Source organism: Pseudopipra pipra, chromosome 27 (assembly GCF_036250125.1).
Source record: "Pseudopipra pipra isolate bDixPip1 chromosome 27, bDixPip1.hap1, whole genome shotgun sequence".
NCBI lineage: Eukaryota > Metazoa > Chordata > Aves > Passeriformes > Pipridae > Pseudopipra > Pseudopipra pipra.
Window position 1 is genome coordinate 5,387,987 of NC_087575.1, and position 13,664 is coordinate 5,401,650.

Genomic DNA, 13,664 nt, shown 5'->3' on the forward strand with positions numbered 1-13,664 from the left:
CGGCTTCCTGCGGCACTCGGCTGCTCCCGGGGGTTTGGGGCCTGGCCAGCTCCCCACGGGAAGCACCGCCGAGCCCCCCATCCTGTCCATGGGGTGCTGAGTGCCCCACAGAGCTTTGGATTGTTCCCCCTCCCCAACCCCAGGGTGCAGGGACAGGGGATGGGGGATGGCAGGGGACACACACAGGGGACACAGGCAGCCACCTCTGCCCCCTCCCCAAATAACAGACCCCCATGAGGATTCATCCACCCCCAGGTGTGCCCAGGGCCTGAGGGTGACAGTGTCATCATGCCACCATGTCACTGTGTCTGTGTCACAGTGCAGTTCCAGGGGTGTCCCAGCCCAAAGGGTCCCCTGCCCTGGCACCACACAGCCACCAACACCCCGAGGCCCCCCCAGCTCCCTCCCAGGGAACCTGGGGCCATGGGAAGGGGGTCCCATGGGTGGGATGGCACTGACAGATGTCCCCAGGGCCATCCCCATCCTGTCACCTTTCCCGGGGCAGGGGAAAGCCACAGGGACACTGACCTGCAACTGCAGGTGGCGAAACTGAGGCACAGCCAGGGTTGTGGCCATCAACCCCCCACCCTGGCCCGCGGCCACCCTGCCGTGACACAGGAGGCCAGGAAGGGAGGGAGGGAGAGAAGGAGCCAGCACCTGCAGCCAACCCAGCTGGTGGAACCGGCCCAGCTCCTCCAGGTGGGACGGGACCGGGAGCACCCGGTCGGATGAGCCCCCGCAGAGCCACGGGCCTGGGTCCGGCCCCTGGAGAGGGTGGAAACAGCCCTTCCCTGGAGGACGGGGCAGCTCCATCACCCCCCTCCCTCCTCCTGCGGGTCCACACACGTGTGTGAGTGCTGAGCACACGCATGGGCACCCGCACATGTGTGCACGCGTGTGCGGGGCTGGGCACATCTACCTGGACAGGTGTGCAGAGCACGTGTGGAGCTGAGGACACACGTCATGCGTGTGCATAGGCACACGGCTGTGTCACTGAGGGCAAGGACCTCAGGGTGCTGCAGGCAGGCTGAGGGGGTGCCCAGCTGCCCTGTGTGCCCCCCCCAACACCAACGGGGTGCCCAAATGTCCCCTTTCCTCCTCCGTAACAACACCAGGCACGGTTGCATCCAGACTGCCCAAATTTATTTCAAAAATAAAAAATAAAATATTAAAGACCGAAAAAGCCTCGCTCTCCCCCCCGCCCCCCCCTCCCCGAAACACACACAAAAAAAAAAGACTTTTACAGACAAAAAACACGTCACGTGGGGGCTCTATTTGCACAGATCCTGACGGAAAAAAATCCAAGTCGGACAAGAAAAAGGATCCTACGGCCTATGAAGACTATGTCAGTATTGGCTCAGTCGGGTCATTAATGTCTATAAATACCGGCCCCGCGGCCGGGACCGAGTTTGGGGTTATTTATTCAGGTTTTTTCTCTTTTTTTTTTTCTTCTCCTTTTTTTTAATTTTTTTTTAAGTTAAAAAAGAAAATCCAACCACCCAAGTGGCGGGTGGGAAGGAGTCCAGCGACTCGGAAGTTGGGCTCGGCCGCGGAGGGAAAGCGCCTTGGCTTCTCCCTCCCCAAACAAAATTAACATCCCCCCAAAACAAAGCCCCCCCACCCCGTCCCCCCTCCCCGGGCTGCGGCGGCGGGGCCCAGGCACACACGTGTCCCCCCCGACTGCCCGGGGGGGCCCAGCCCCGCAGCCGAGCAATGCTACATATAGAAGGGAAGGAAAACAAACGGCCCCCAAATCGGGGGGGCTCCAGCACCTCCGAGAGAGACTTCACCTCCTCCTGCCTGCACCGGGGGGTGACGCGGGGGGGCCCAGAGCACCCCCCCCGAGCCCCTCTTCACAGCAAAGCAGCAGCTTCGATATGTCCCGGGACCCCCCCGGGGTGTCGGGACCCCCCATTCCCAGCCGGGGAGGCTGCGGGGAGGGGGCGGCTCCAGCTGCTCCCCCCATCTCCCCAAAGCCAAGCAACCGGGGGGCGGGGGGCTCTCCCCGTGACACGCGGGTCGGCCCGAGGCATCGGTCGCAGGAGACGGCGAATCTCGAGGAGCCCCGGCCGTGACACCCGCGCTGACCCCCCCGCAGGGGCGGCGACGGGACCCCCCGGCACAGTCCCCCGGGGCCCCCCCGGGCACGGGCTCTCTATGCTACGACAAACTCGGATTTCATCTCGGCCTTGACCTCCGGCTTCCAGACCGAGTCCTCGAAGTCCAGGTCCAGGCTGCCCTCGCTGGAGACGCTGCTGTTGCTGTTGGTGCGCCCGGCCTTGCGGTTGGGCACCCAGTGGTACGGCGCCCGCGCGTCCCGCCGCGCCTTCCGCCGCAGCCGCTTCTGCTGCAGCAGCAGCTGCAGCCGCTCCACCTTGCAGCGCGTCGCCCGGTTCTCCGTCTGCCTCAGGCGGTCCCCTGCGGGGGAAAGGGGACGGGGGTCAGGGGGGGCTGCCGTGGACGGCTGGGGGCGGGGGACACGCAGGCCCCCAGGGCAGGGGGCATGCAGGCCCCCAGGCAGCCGCTCGTGGCACAGACGTGTGGACACCCCCACAGCAGGGGGAAGGGGGGTCATGGGGGCCTGGCCTGACCCACATCCAGGGGGATGCACAGCCCCCCACGGCAAAGATGCCTGGGCACCCCAAAAACCAGGGTCCCCATCATGGTGCCAGCTTGTCCCTAAGTGCGGTGCAGCCCTTTTTGGGGTGCAGGGTCCCCACAACAACACTCCCTTTATACCCAAACAAGGCCCCCCCAGATGGACAGTGTTGGGGTCCTGGCAGAGACCAGAGCTGGGGGTGACCCTGAGAAGCCCTGGCCATGTCACTGGGGGCTGGAGCCAGCCAGGAGCTGCCCCCAGTGGGGGCCTGGGCCCCCCCAATCTGGGAGAGAAGGAAGAGCAAACCCTGAGGGAGACGATTCCCCCCCCCCGGGCCGGCACTGTTGGTTTCACTTCTTTCCTCTAAGCAAATCGGGGGGTCTGGGGCGGGCACCTCTGGCACCTTCCGGCCCCGGGGGGCACAGGCGTGTCCCCACCACACCGGGGGGCCGTGGGAGCCCCTGCCACACCCCACGGGGTCCAGCCCTCCTGCCAATGATTGACACCTGTCAATCATCCACCTACCCAGCCCCTCTCTGCTCATCCCGGCCACAGCCCCCAGGGCGATGGGATGGACCAGGGACCCCCAGGAGCTGTCGACCTTAACCCCCAAGCCCTCCACACTCGGGGGCAGCCAGACTCACCGCTGGGCTTGCACATCCGGATCTGGCTTTGGCACTGGACGACAGGGTGCAGGGGGGGGGCGGCGGCCGCTGGCAGCGACTCTGAGGTAGTTTTGGTGGCGAGGTCCGGGGAGGCAGGCGGCGAGGACGAGGAGGAGGAGGAGAACTGCGTCTGGCAGCGGAGCTGCGTCAGGGACTGGGGCATGCCCTGGTAGTGTCGCGTGGCGCTGAGGAGGTCGTTCAGGATCTGCAGGATGGTGCCGATGTCCCGCCGCGGCCGCCCGCTGCTGTCCTGGCAGTTGGGGTGCAAAGTGCCTGCAGGGGGGCAGAGGTGGGGGTTAGACGAGCAGCCCCCCCAGATCCACAGCCCCACCGTCCCCACATCCCCCCAGCCACTGCCCCGGGAGGCTCAGCACCACGTACCGGAGAAGGTCCCTGAGAAGACCCCGGGCGCGTGGTTGACGAAGCTCTCGATGACCGCCCCAGGCTTGCGGGATCGGGCCGAGGGGGCCGGGCTGCTGCCTGGGGAGCTGCTGCTGCGGGAGCCACAGTCCACCTGGGAGGGGAGAAAAGTGGGATCAGCCTCTGGGAAGGGGTCTATGGGGGGCACACAGCCCTGCTCCTGCCCTTCTGCCTCCTCCCAAACAGCCAGGTCAGGGGCTCCCAGGCAGGGAGCAGGGTGCAGCAGGCACCCCCAGCCCCAATTTTACTGGGACACAAGGAGCTATGGCTGCCCCACCCCTCTGGGCACCAGTGTCCCCAGCCCTGGGAGTCCAAACAAGCCTGCCCCACCCTGCTGTGCTGTGTGAGGGGAAAAGGGAAGCAGCAGCAGCAGCTCCTGTCCACTCTTGGGGACAGGCAGGGTGTGGGACAGGCAGGGTGTGGGACAGGCAGGGTAAGAGCCTGGTTACACCCTGTCCCTGAGTCCCTCCCCGGGACCTGGGGACATTCTGGAGGCCAGACTGGGGGACAACCCTGTTCCACGCATGGGGAAACTGAGGCAGGGACAGGCACTGCCACGGCAGGGCTGGGAAGTTCACGGCTTCACTTCCCTGCCCCAAAGACCCCGGGACCCCCCCGACTCACCTCTGAGCAGGAGGAGACCACGCTGCTGTTCACCGTCTGCGCGCTGGCCCCGTGCGAGCGGAACATCCCGGCGGTGATGGGCGCGGGGTGGGGGGCGTTACAGTACATGGGGGGGGCCGGCATGGCGGGCGTGGGGCTGGGGGCCGGGCTCTGCTGGCACGTGGGCACCACGGGGATGCGGGCGAAGCCGGAGCCGGCGGCGCCGTGCAGCGTCCGGCAGTGGGGGCTGGCGCTGGCCCCCGCCTCGCCGCGGCTGGCGATGAGGTGCCGGTGCTGGAGCTGCCCCGTGCTCTGCTGGGCCGCCAGCTGCAGCTGCACGAACATCATGTGGTCCCCCACGCGCAGGGCCAGGGTCAGCGGGGACCGGCCCGACAAGAAGTCATTGACCTGCGGAGAGAAGGGACCCCCTTCAGCTGTGGCGCTCAGTGAGACCACGCAGAGACCCCCCACCCCGGTGCCAAGGAGGGGGACGGTTGTTGCCCCCCTGGGGCCAAGCAGAGGATGGCAGTTGCCCCCACAGGTCTCCTGCAGCCATAGGGACCGGTCATTGGGGCAGGGAAGGGGTGACACCCCCCACAGCCCCTCAGCCGTGCCAGGCTGGCGGGAGAGCTTGGCTGCTGTCCCCGTACGACCCTGTTCCAGTGCCAGCTCTGTCAGCTGACGGTGCCGGGGGGGTATTTCTCTTCCTTCTGCCCTTCCTGCCCTTTATTCCACAGCAGCAAGATGCCCTCCCTGCCTGGCCACCCTCCCCAGCACAGATCCCAGCAGCTCCCAGTGGGCAGGGACAGGCAGGGGCTGCAGCTGGGGCCACCCACAGCCCCACACCCGGCCCCGGGGCCAGCACTGCTGTTCTGGCCAGCCCAGTGCCCAGGGAAGGGGTGCCCCCGCAGGCACGGGGCAGGGGGCAGGTGAGGACACGCTGGGTCCTTGCATGCCCACCACCGTGACTCAGGGCTGCCAGGCAGGGAAGTGCAGCCCACCTGCCCCCCTTCCCCACACCGAGGGCAGACTGGGGGGGGCAGGCCCTGCCCAGCCTGGAGGCTCCAGCTCCGGCAGGTGATGGAGCAGCTGCAGCACAGAGACAAGAGCTGGGGCCTGACCCTGCCTGGGCCGCAGCTGTGGGGGGGCCCCAGTCCCCAACACCTGCCGCCCCCCGGCACAGCCCGCTCAGCCCCCACGACACATAAATCACTTGGCAGCTGTGCCAGGGAACAGGGGAGCCCCTGACATCCCGGTGGGGCTGGGGCAGCCATGAGCCCCCCCAGCACCCCCTGCCCTGCAGGGGCCTGTGCCTCTCGCCCCCGCCAGCCCGGGGCTCACGTGGGGCTGTGGGCAGGACCCGGGGTCAGGGCTAATGGGGATGACGCCACCCCCCAGCCGCGCTGTTCCAGGGCACAGCAGGGCCCGGCTTTCCCAGCCCGTCACGTGCGGTGCCGCGCTCGGCTCCCGACGTCACCCACCCACACCCCACGGCACCTTCGGGGCGCAGCCGTCACCCGTGGCGGGACGAGGCGAAGGATCCCTGGCAGCCCCCCCACCCCCCTGCCCCCAGCGCTGCCAGCGGGGCCCCCCCGGCCCCGGCCCCGCTCCCCCGCTGCCGCGGAGGCCGGTTCTGAGAAGCCGTGGGAAAAGCAGCTTTAAAAATACCAGCAGCAAAGCCCCGAGCGTGTCAGGCGGAGGCTGCAGAGGAAGGGGTGGGCGGGAAGGAGACACTGCAGCTCTGGACAGGGAGGTTACGGGGCGAGGGGGCGGGAGAGGACGGCGGGCACGCACATGGGCACGCGTGTGCACACGCGTGTGCACGCACAGAGCACCTGGGCACAGGAAAGCGTCACCCCTGCCCCCGTCCTGCCTCAGTTCCCCTGCCCACAGCAGCCTGGGTGGCCTCACGCCAGGCTGGCAGCCCCATCCTCACTGCTCAGCCACGACCACCGGCCACGTCCAGAGCTCCAGCCACCTCCTGACCCTGCGTGGAGCCCCCCACGGCTGCTGGGCCACCCCATCCCTGCTGCTGCTCCCAGAGTCAGTGTAGGGGGGGACATTTCACACAGGGACCCCCCACACCACATCCACACGCCACTTACCCATGCTTGGGAAGGGGACCAGTCCCCTCCAGCCCCCATCCTGTTCCCACCGCGCTCCTGAGTGGGGAGTGGGGTCTCTCACAGCCCCCCGGCCCCACCCCACACACAGGGGGAGGCAGTGAGGCAGGACCCCTGCCCCAGCCCTGGCTCCGCACCCCGGCGTTCCCGGGGGAGCCCCGCGCGCATCCCCGGGGCCCTCTGACGTCAGTGGCCTCCCGCTCCCTGTGACTCACCCCGGCCTGCCCTGCCTGACCCCTCGCCAGCGTCGGGAGAAACCAGAGCACCCCAAGCCCCGCCAGGCCCGCGCTGCCAGCCCTTCCCAGGGGCACCCAGAACCACCCCCTCGGTCCCCAGCCGAGGGGGTCCCAGGGCCCCCCAAGCACCCCTGGGGCTGGGCCGTGGCCCTGAGCCGGCCGGGTCCCCGCGGCGCCCCAGCTCCGGGGCTCCCAGCACCCGCCCCCGCGCCGCTGCCAACCCCCCCGGCGAAACCAGCCCGCTCCAATGCAAACACGTCCCACCCAGCCGCCCGCTCGGCCGCCCACGCCGGGAGGACCCCGTCCCTCCCAGCCGGCTCTGCCGCGGGGGCCGGCACGGCCCCGCCGAGGGGGCTGGGACCACTGGGCCCCCCAGAAACCCCACGCCCAGGAGCCCCCCGGGGACCCTGCCAAGCCCTGGGGGGCTCAGCCGCACCGTGCCGGGCTTGGGGCCCGCAGGGATGGGGCAAGTGTCTCCCGGCTGCTTCTCAGAAACGCAGATGACTCAGAGAACGCCGCATTCCCGCCTCGCTCCGACGCCTGGCCCCGCGTCACCCCGGCCCCCAGCCCCAGACACCTCCAGGCCCCCCACTCTGGGCTGGCAGAGAGTGGGAGCTGCCCCCAGTGAGCCCCTGCCCCACATGGGGAGGGCAGCACCCCCAAACAGGCACAGAGAAACCGTCCTGGGAGATCCAGAGGGGAAAGACAAGGCCAAGGCAAATAAGAGAAGGGGGAGCAGGAAATGGCCCCACATCTCCTGCAGGGTCTCTGGTTGGGCACAGCTGGGAACCCCATCTAGCCACTTGTATCGGTGCCCAGGGGGTTTTCTGTGCCAAGGGGGGCAGAGGGACAGAACCCCCAAGCCACATTCCTCTGGCTGCAGCTCCCGGCCCTCGAAGAGCAGGATGTGTCCCCCCCAGCATTCCTGGGCAGAGGCACTGGGGGAAGGCAGAGCCAAGGCAGAGGGACCGAACGGTTTGTGGGCTCCCTGGAAAGCGGGGGCAGCTGTGCGGGGCGGAAGGAAGTGCGGGAGCATTTCCAGGAAGCCCCCGTGCCCAGCAGCCACTTCCCCAAAGGCTGGGGAGGGGGTGGCAGCGCCCCGGCCCCCCCCCCACCCCCAGAGGAAGCGGCTCAGCTCTCCCTGCGCTCCGGAGGCTGCGTGACGCAGGCAGAGCCCAGCAAAGCATGAATGGGAGGAGTGGTTTCCTGCCCCCCCTCCCGCCACCCCCCAGGTGCTGGCGGTTCCTCCTGCTCAGCCCTGGCTTCCTGAATCACCGACCGGAGGAACCTGCGGTGGGCAGGGAGGTGTGGAGTCGCTTCCCACAGCCAGTGCCAGACCGTAGCCTGCCCGCCCACCCACCCTCCTCTGCCCTGCTGTGCTTGGCCGAGGGGGCCACAGCCCAGTGCAAGGGGCACCCCGAGCTCCATGGGCTCCTTGGCTCCCCAGTCCATCCCACCCCGGTGTGGAGCTGCACGGCCTCACGAGAAATACCTGCAGCCCTGAGACCGGGACATGCACTGGGACCCCCGGGCTGGGCTGCCAGCACCAGCCCCCTCTCACAGCTCTGCACCCCAGCTGGGATGGGCAGCACCCCACGAGCACCCTGGGGACCCCGGCAGCCTCTGGCACAGGGCTCCGGTCCGAGCTCACCCCCCTGGCCCACATGGGGTTAAACCAGCCCCCAAAAGACAAGGTCACCCCGGTCAGCCAAGGGCACTGCAGGTCAGTCCCTGCAGGCAGGGCAGCTTGGCCCTTGCCACATCCCCACAGCGTGAGGGGGCACAGCCATGCCCCCACCGACCCCCTGTCCGATCCCTGGGCTCAGCTCCTTCCCCAAATTCAGTGAGGCAGGTTATAGAAAACCCAAAAAACCGACCCTTAAAAAAACGAATCTGCAGCATCAGCCAGAAAAAGGAAGGAAAGAGTTTCACAGCAGTAACAGAGACGGAAAACAAAGGAGCGGGGCCTGCGCAGCTGGGGGTAAATTCCACCTTCGCGGCAGGAGCCGGCGGCTGCGCGCGCACCCACGGCTCACCCACGGCTCTCCCACCCTGGGAACGCTTCCGCCCCATGGCTGAGACCCCCCAGCAGCGAGGACCCCCCACCCGCCCACCTCCCACCCCGCCAACTGCCAGGAACTCCACAGCGATTCCACCGCGGCCCCGCCAACGCCGCCCGCGGGCCCCTCCACACCCCCCTCCCTGGGGCCCGGCACCCCAGCACAAGGCCACTGAGCAGGGACATGGACAGGGACACAGAGAGGGCCAGAACACTCGGGCACAGTCAATCCCACCCCCCAAGGATGGCTCCAAGGAGAGGGGGGAAGCTGGGCTCTGCAGCCCCACAAGCCCCCAGCGTGGCCCTGCCAGCCCCTCCAACACCCACAACACGGGGCAGATGGGCAGCCCTGTCTCTGCACTTTGGGGTGGGCAGCTGGGGGGGTCTGCAGCCCCACACCCCCAGGCAGGGCCCCGAGCTGCCCAGCTCTGCCACCGACCTGCTGTGTGACCTTGAGTGAGTCACCTCACCTCCCCAGCTCCCGGCTTGTTTGGGCTGCGAGGCTGTGGTGTGGGACCTCCCTGCTCAGGGTGACGGTGCCCGCCCCGGGCACCACCCTCAGCATTCCCAGCCCTGCTGAAGCCCTCAGCATTCCCGACCTCAGCGAAGCACCAACGCCAAAGCTTTTGGGAGGGGAAGCAGAGTGAGGCCTCCGCGGTCCTTTTCCCCCACCCCCCGCCTTTGTCTCCATCCTGCCTCGGCATCCAGCCCCTCACCTGAGTTTCAGTTAAGCTTTCCAGCGCTTGCATCACCGACTGTTCTGGCCTGGACGCCTGGGACTGGAAAAAAAAGGAGGAGGGGGGGGATTAACATTACAAATGCAGCGAAGGAGGGGGCGTCCGCAGCAGGAGGGAGGGATGACATGTCACTTCCACTATTTCTACACAAGCCCTGAGAAAGGAGTGAAATATTAAACCTGCTGCCGTGCCCAGCCCAGTGCTGCCTCCTCAGCGAGGGCTGGGGCAGCAGAGCCTCGGGGCTGCCAGCACATCACATCCTCATCCTCATCCTCATCCTCGGGGCTTTAATAATAGACAGGGACGAGTGGGAGGGAGCAGCAGGAAAAGGGCACTCACCATCAATCCAGCCTCCACGGTGGGCACCAGTGTCAGCTTGCTGCCTTCCACGACCCCCAGGTCCTGCAGTTTGCCGGAGCTCAGGCGGCTGTGGGGAGAGACACCAAAAGCGGGGTCAGTGCAGGCCAGGCAGACCCCCGGGGGGACACACGAGGGGGGACACCAGCTGCAAGCCTGCCTGCTCCCAGGGGACCAAGCCCACCCACCCCAAGCAATTCAAACCCCTGCCAGGCAGGAGGGGATCCCGGCACCCCACTGCTCAGCTGACCCCCAGAGGGGGAGCTCACAGTGTGGGGCACCCCTGCTCCGGGCATGGGGCAGTGCCGGCGGGGCTGCAGCCATCGGGGTGAAGGGGTCAGCGAGGAGCTGGGCTGGGGAGGGGGTACGGGGGGGGCTCCATGGCTTCGTGGCACAGGAAACCTGCCCACGGGGGGAGGCGGTGGGAGAGAAGCTGGGACAAACGTGGGCGGGGGAGGCAGCACTGTGAACGTGCCCCCCCGACCCCGTGGGTGCCGGCAGATGGACGCGGTGTCCCCGCGTGTCCCCCCCTCCGATCCGGGAGAGACTCTCCAAGTTACTCCGGGCTCGGCCCCACGCGGGCCCCGCTCCACGCGGGGGGTGCGCAGCCCCTCGGCCCGAGCCCCCGGCAGACAAAGGCCCCCCCGGCGCTGGGGGCTCGGGGGGGGCCGGACCGCGCCGCCGCCGGGGCTGAGCCCAGAACAAAGGGCCGGGGCACGGCCGGGCCCCGCCGCCCACAAAGGAGCCCCGGCAGGGCCGGGCGAGGGGGCGGCGGCCGCGCTCCGGTCCCGGCCCGGCGCCCCCTCCCTCCACCCGAGCCCCCCTCCCTCCCTCCCTCCGGCCCGGCCCCCGCTCGCCCCCGCCGCGGCCCCCCGGGCTGTCCCCCCCCCCGCCCCGCACAGGAATGGGGCCGGGAAGGGGGAGGGGGCGGGAGCCTTTGTGCGGTGCCGAGCCCGGTGCGAGGGGGCCGCCCCCGCGCCCAGCCCCGCTGCCGGGGGGCTGAGGACCCCGAGCCCCCCGAGCCGCGCCGAGCCCCCCCGTGACGTACCTCTCTTTGTGCAGCAGCGCCAGCCGCTCCTTGGGCACCTTGAGGCGCTGGGACAGCCGCCGCTTCAGCCCCTCCACCGTCTCTTCGGCGGGCACGGAGAGCTCATAGCGCGTGCCGGTGGTGGTGTGGATGTAGAGGTTCATGGGGGGCTCGGGCGGCCCCACCTCGCAGGCGGGAGCCCCGCGGCTGCAGCTCCTGGCGCCGGGCTGCGGGTCCATCCGCCGACCTGCGGGGGCAGCGGCGGTCGGTGCCGGGGGGCGACGGCGGGACGCGGCGCGGGGAGTGCGGGAGCGGACAAAGGAGAGAGCGGGGCCCGCTCCGCCGCACGCCCGGCGGGACCCACGGGAGCTCCGGCTGCGCGGCGAGGCCTCGGGCGGGGGCCGGGAGGAGGCGGGGGGCGGCTGTGGGGGCGGAGGGGGGGTCCCCAAGCAGGGCTGCACCGGCCGGGCCCTCCGCGGCCCGGGCGAAGAAAACAAAATATATATATATAAAAATAAAAAATATAAAATCCCCCGTGCTCGCCCCGCTCCGGTGGCTGCCGCGGGAGGGGGGCGGTAGAAGCGGCGCTGCCCGTCCCTGCCTGCCGCCTGCCCCTGCTCCGCCGCCTCCTTTCTTTCTCCTCGCCGCCGCTCTGTGCTCTCGGAGCGGGGTGTCTGGGGGCGGGGTGAGGCCCGAGGCCGCGGCGAGGGGCGGGGAGGCCGCGTCGCTCCCCCCTCGGTGGGGCCGGACCCGCCGAACCGGCCGCCGCTCGCGCTGCCGTGGGAGCACCGGGGGGAGGGAAGTTACAATGTAGCAACGTCCCGGGGGGCGGGGCCTCGCCCTCATTCACTCCGGCTCCTCCGGCGGCCGCGGCCAATGGCGGCGCGCCGGGCGCCCAGACATCCGCGGTGGCGGCCAATGGGGGGCGGGCGCAGGCTCCCCACGTGGCCCCGGTGGGCGGGGCGGCCCGGCCGGATTCCTCCCGCCCACGCGGCCGCGCGGCCCCGCCCCCGGCCCCGCCCCCCGCGCGCCCTCGCGCCGCGCCTGGAGCCATTCATAATCCCGGCGCACAACAAAGGGGCGCGGGGCCGGGATCGGGGGTCCGGCCGGGCACCCCCTCTCCGCGGGGGCCAGCGGGCTCGGCGGGCGAGGCCCGGGCGCCGCGGAGGGGTGAACGCGGGACACGGGCAGGCGGCGGCCCCGGAGCGCCGCGGCGGGGGCGGTGAGCGGCCCCCGCACCGGAGGAGGCCGCGGCGGGAGGTGACTGCCCGCGGGGCCGGGCGGGAGCCGGAGCCCCCGGAGCCGAGTGACGCGGGGACACAGAGGCGGAAAGGGCGGAGGGGACCCGCACAGTCACCCGCGGCCAGTCACACCCGCCCGGTCACACGCACCCGCCCCGTCACCTTCCTTAGTGACGCCGTTAAAGCTACGGGGAACCGTCCCGACACGGGGCTGAGCCCCCCCCGCGCCCCCCAGCACGCTTCTAGCTCCCCGATCCCCAGTCCCGCAGCGGGGACCTCCCCCCCAGCGGCCCCAGCCCCGGCTGCCCCTCCCGGGGGGCGGAACGGCCGCCCCGGGGCTCCGGCCCGGCACCGCACCGGGGGGGGCCCGGGGGGGCTATGAGTCAGCAAAGCGCGGGCGCCCCCTGCCGGCCCCGCCGCGCCTCCTGCGCCCGGGGGGGCCGCGGGGGCCGCACCGGCGGCCGGGAGCGCTCACCGAGCCGCCGGGTGGCCCTGACCGAGCGACCGGGGGGCCCCGCCGCGGTGCGGCCCGGGGCCGCTGCCCGCCCGCCGGGACGGAGCGAACCGGCCCGGGCAGCCTCCCCGGTACGCCGCTCCCCGGGACGCGATGGGGATCGAGAGGGGCGCACCGAGGTCCCGGAAGCCGGAGCGAGAGGAACCGACCCAGCTCCCGTTCCCCGAGGGCAGACAAAGCCCCGACTGAGCAGGGACACGCTGGGTCCCGGCGGGTGGGCAGCGCTCCCGGACACCCCGAGCGGGGCTCTGCCCTGAGTGCCCCCGGGAGCCCCGGGGAAGCGGGGCCACCCCGCCCGCTCCAGGGAAAGCAACGTAGTGAGCGCGGTCCCGGTCCGCGGATCCCCCCGCACCCCCACCTGGGCTCCCCCCGGCCCGGCGCGGCCCCACTCACCGAGCGCGGCCCCGCGGATCCCGGCGCGGCGGGAGCTCAGCTGCCTCCGGCGGCAGGAAGAGGGAGAGAGACCCCAGAAACGTCCCGGGGGGAGGTGGCGGTCGGCGCGGTGTCCCCTGCCGAGCGCTGCAGCCGGTCCGAGCGCAGCCCTGACGCGGAGCTGCCGGGGAGGTGCCCCAAGTTTTATCCCGCACCGCCCGGGGTGGAGCCTGGCGGGGGCAGGGACCGGGCAGGGACCGGGCTGGCCCCGGCAGCGGCCCCGGCGGTACCCGCACCTGCTCCCGCGGGGGGTTCCGGCCCTTGCCCCCAGGTCCCAGTGCCAGTCCTGCCCTAGGAGTCCCAGATTCTGCCCCCCCTTTCTGATCCTGCTTCTGATATGCCGGCTCGTCGTCTCCCCGATCTCGGTCTCAGCCCACTGGGGACGTCTTGGCCGCTCCCGGGGTCGTCTTGGCCCCTCCTGGGGTCTCGGCTCTGCCCCACCGGGGCTCCCGGTCCTGGCGCTGCCCCAGCTCCTCGCGGGGCCGCTGCAGGCAGGGCAGGGGGGACCGGCCCCCCGTGGGCCGTGGGGCGGGGACAGACCAGACACCTCTCCCGGTCCGGGTGCCCCCTCGTTAGGGTCAAAGGCAGTCCGCGGGCAGGGAATGGATGGGCTGAGCTCTCCTTGGGAGCTGAATGTCAAAGCTGCTGCTC

The 13,664-nt window shown here is 70.3% G+C and overlaps 1 protein-coding gene across 1 annotated transcript; it reads right to left on the reverse strand.

Moving 5' to 3' along the window:
* Positions 1-1,121: 1,121 nt before the first annotated feature.
* MIDN (midnolin) lies at positions 1,122-13,149 on the reverse strand. The gene is made up of 8 exons (XM_064637538.1): positions 12,975-13,149; positions 10,848-11,073; positions 9,782-9,869; positions 9,422-9,484; positions 4,309-4,695; positions 3,646-3,778; positions 3,244-3,537; positions 1,122-2,418 (listed from the first exon to the last, which is right to left on the reverse strand). Exons 2-8 carry the CDS (start codon positions 11,063-11,065, stop codon positions 2,156-2,158), a joined length of 1,446 nt encoding a protein of 481 aa, XP_064493608.1. The 5' UTR covers positions 11,066-11,073; positions 12,975-13,149; the 3' UTR covers positions 1,122-2,155.
* Between the last annotated feature and the right edge of the window lie 515 nt (positions 13,150-13,664).

Bases quoted from the DNA above. Each gene is read 5' to 3' on its own strand.
- MIDN (XM_064637538.1), bottom strand. From the start codon at position 11,065: ATGGACCCGCAGCCCGGCGCCAGGAGCTGCAGCCGCGGGGCTCCCGCC. The intron at 9,485-9,781 runs GTGAGTGCCCTT...TTTTTTTTCCAG, and splicing joins CCGTGGAGGCTGGATTGATG to TCCCAGGCGTCCAGGCCAGA. The intron at 3,779-4,308 runs GTGAGTCGGGGG...CTCCCCTCCCAG, and splicing joins TGGTCTCCTCCTGCTCAGAG to GTGGACTGTGGCTCCCGCAG.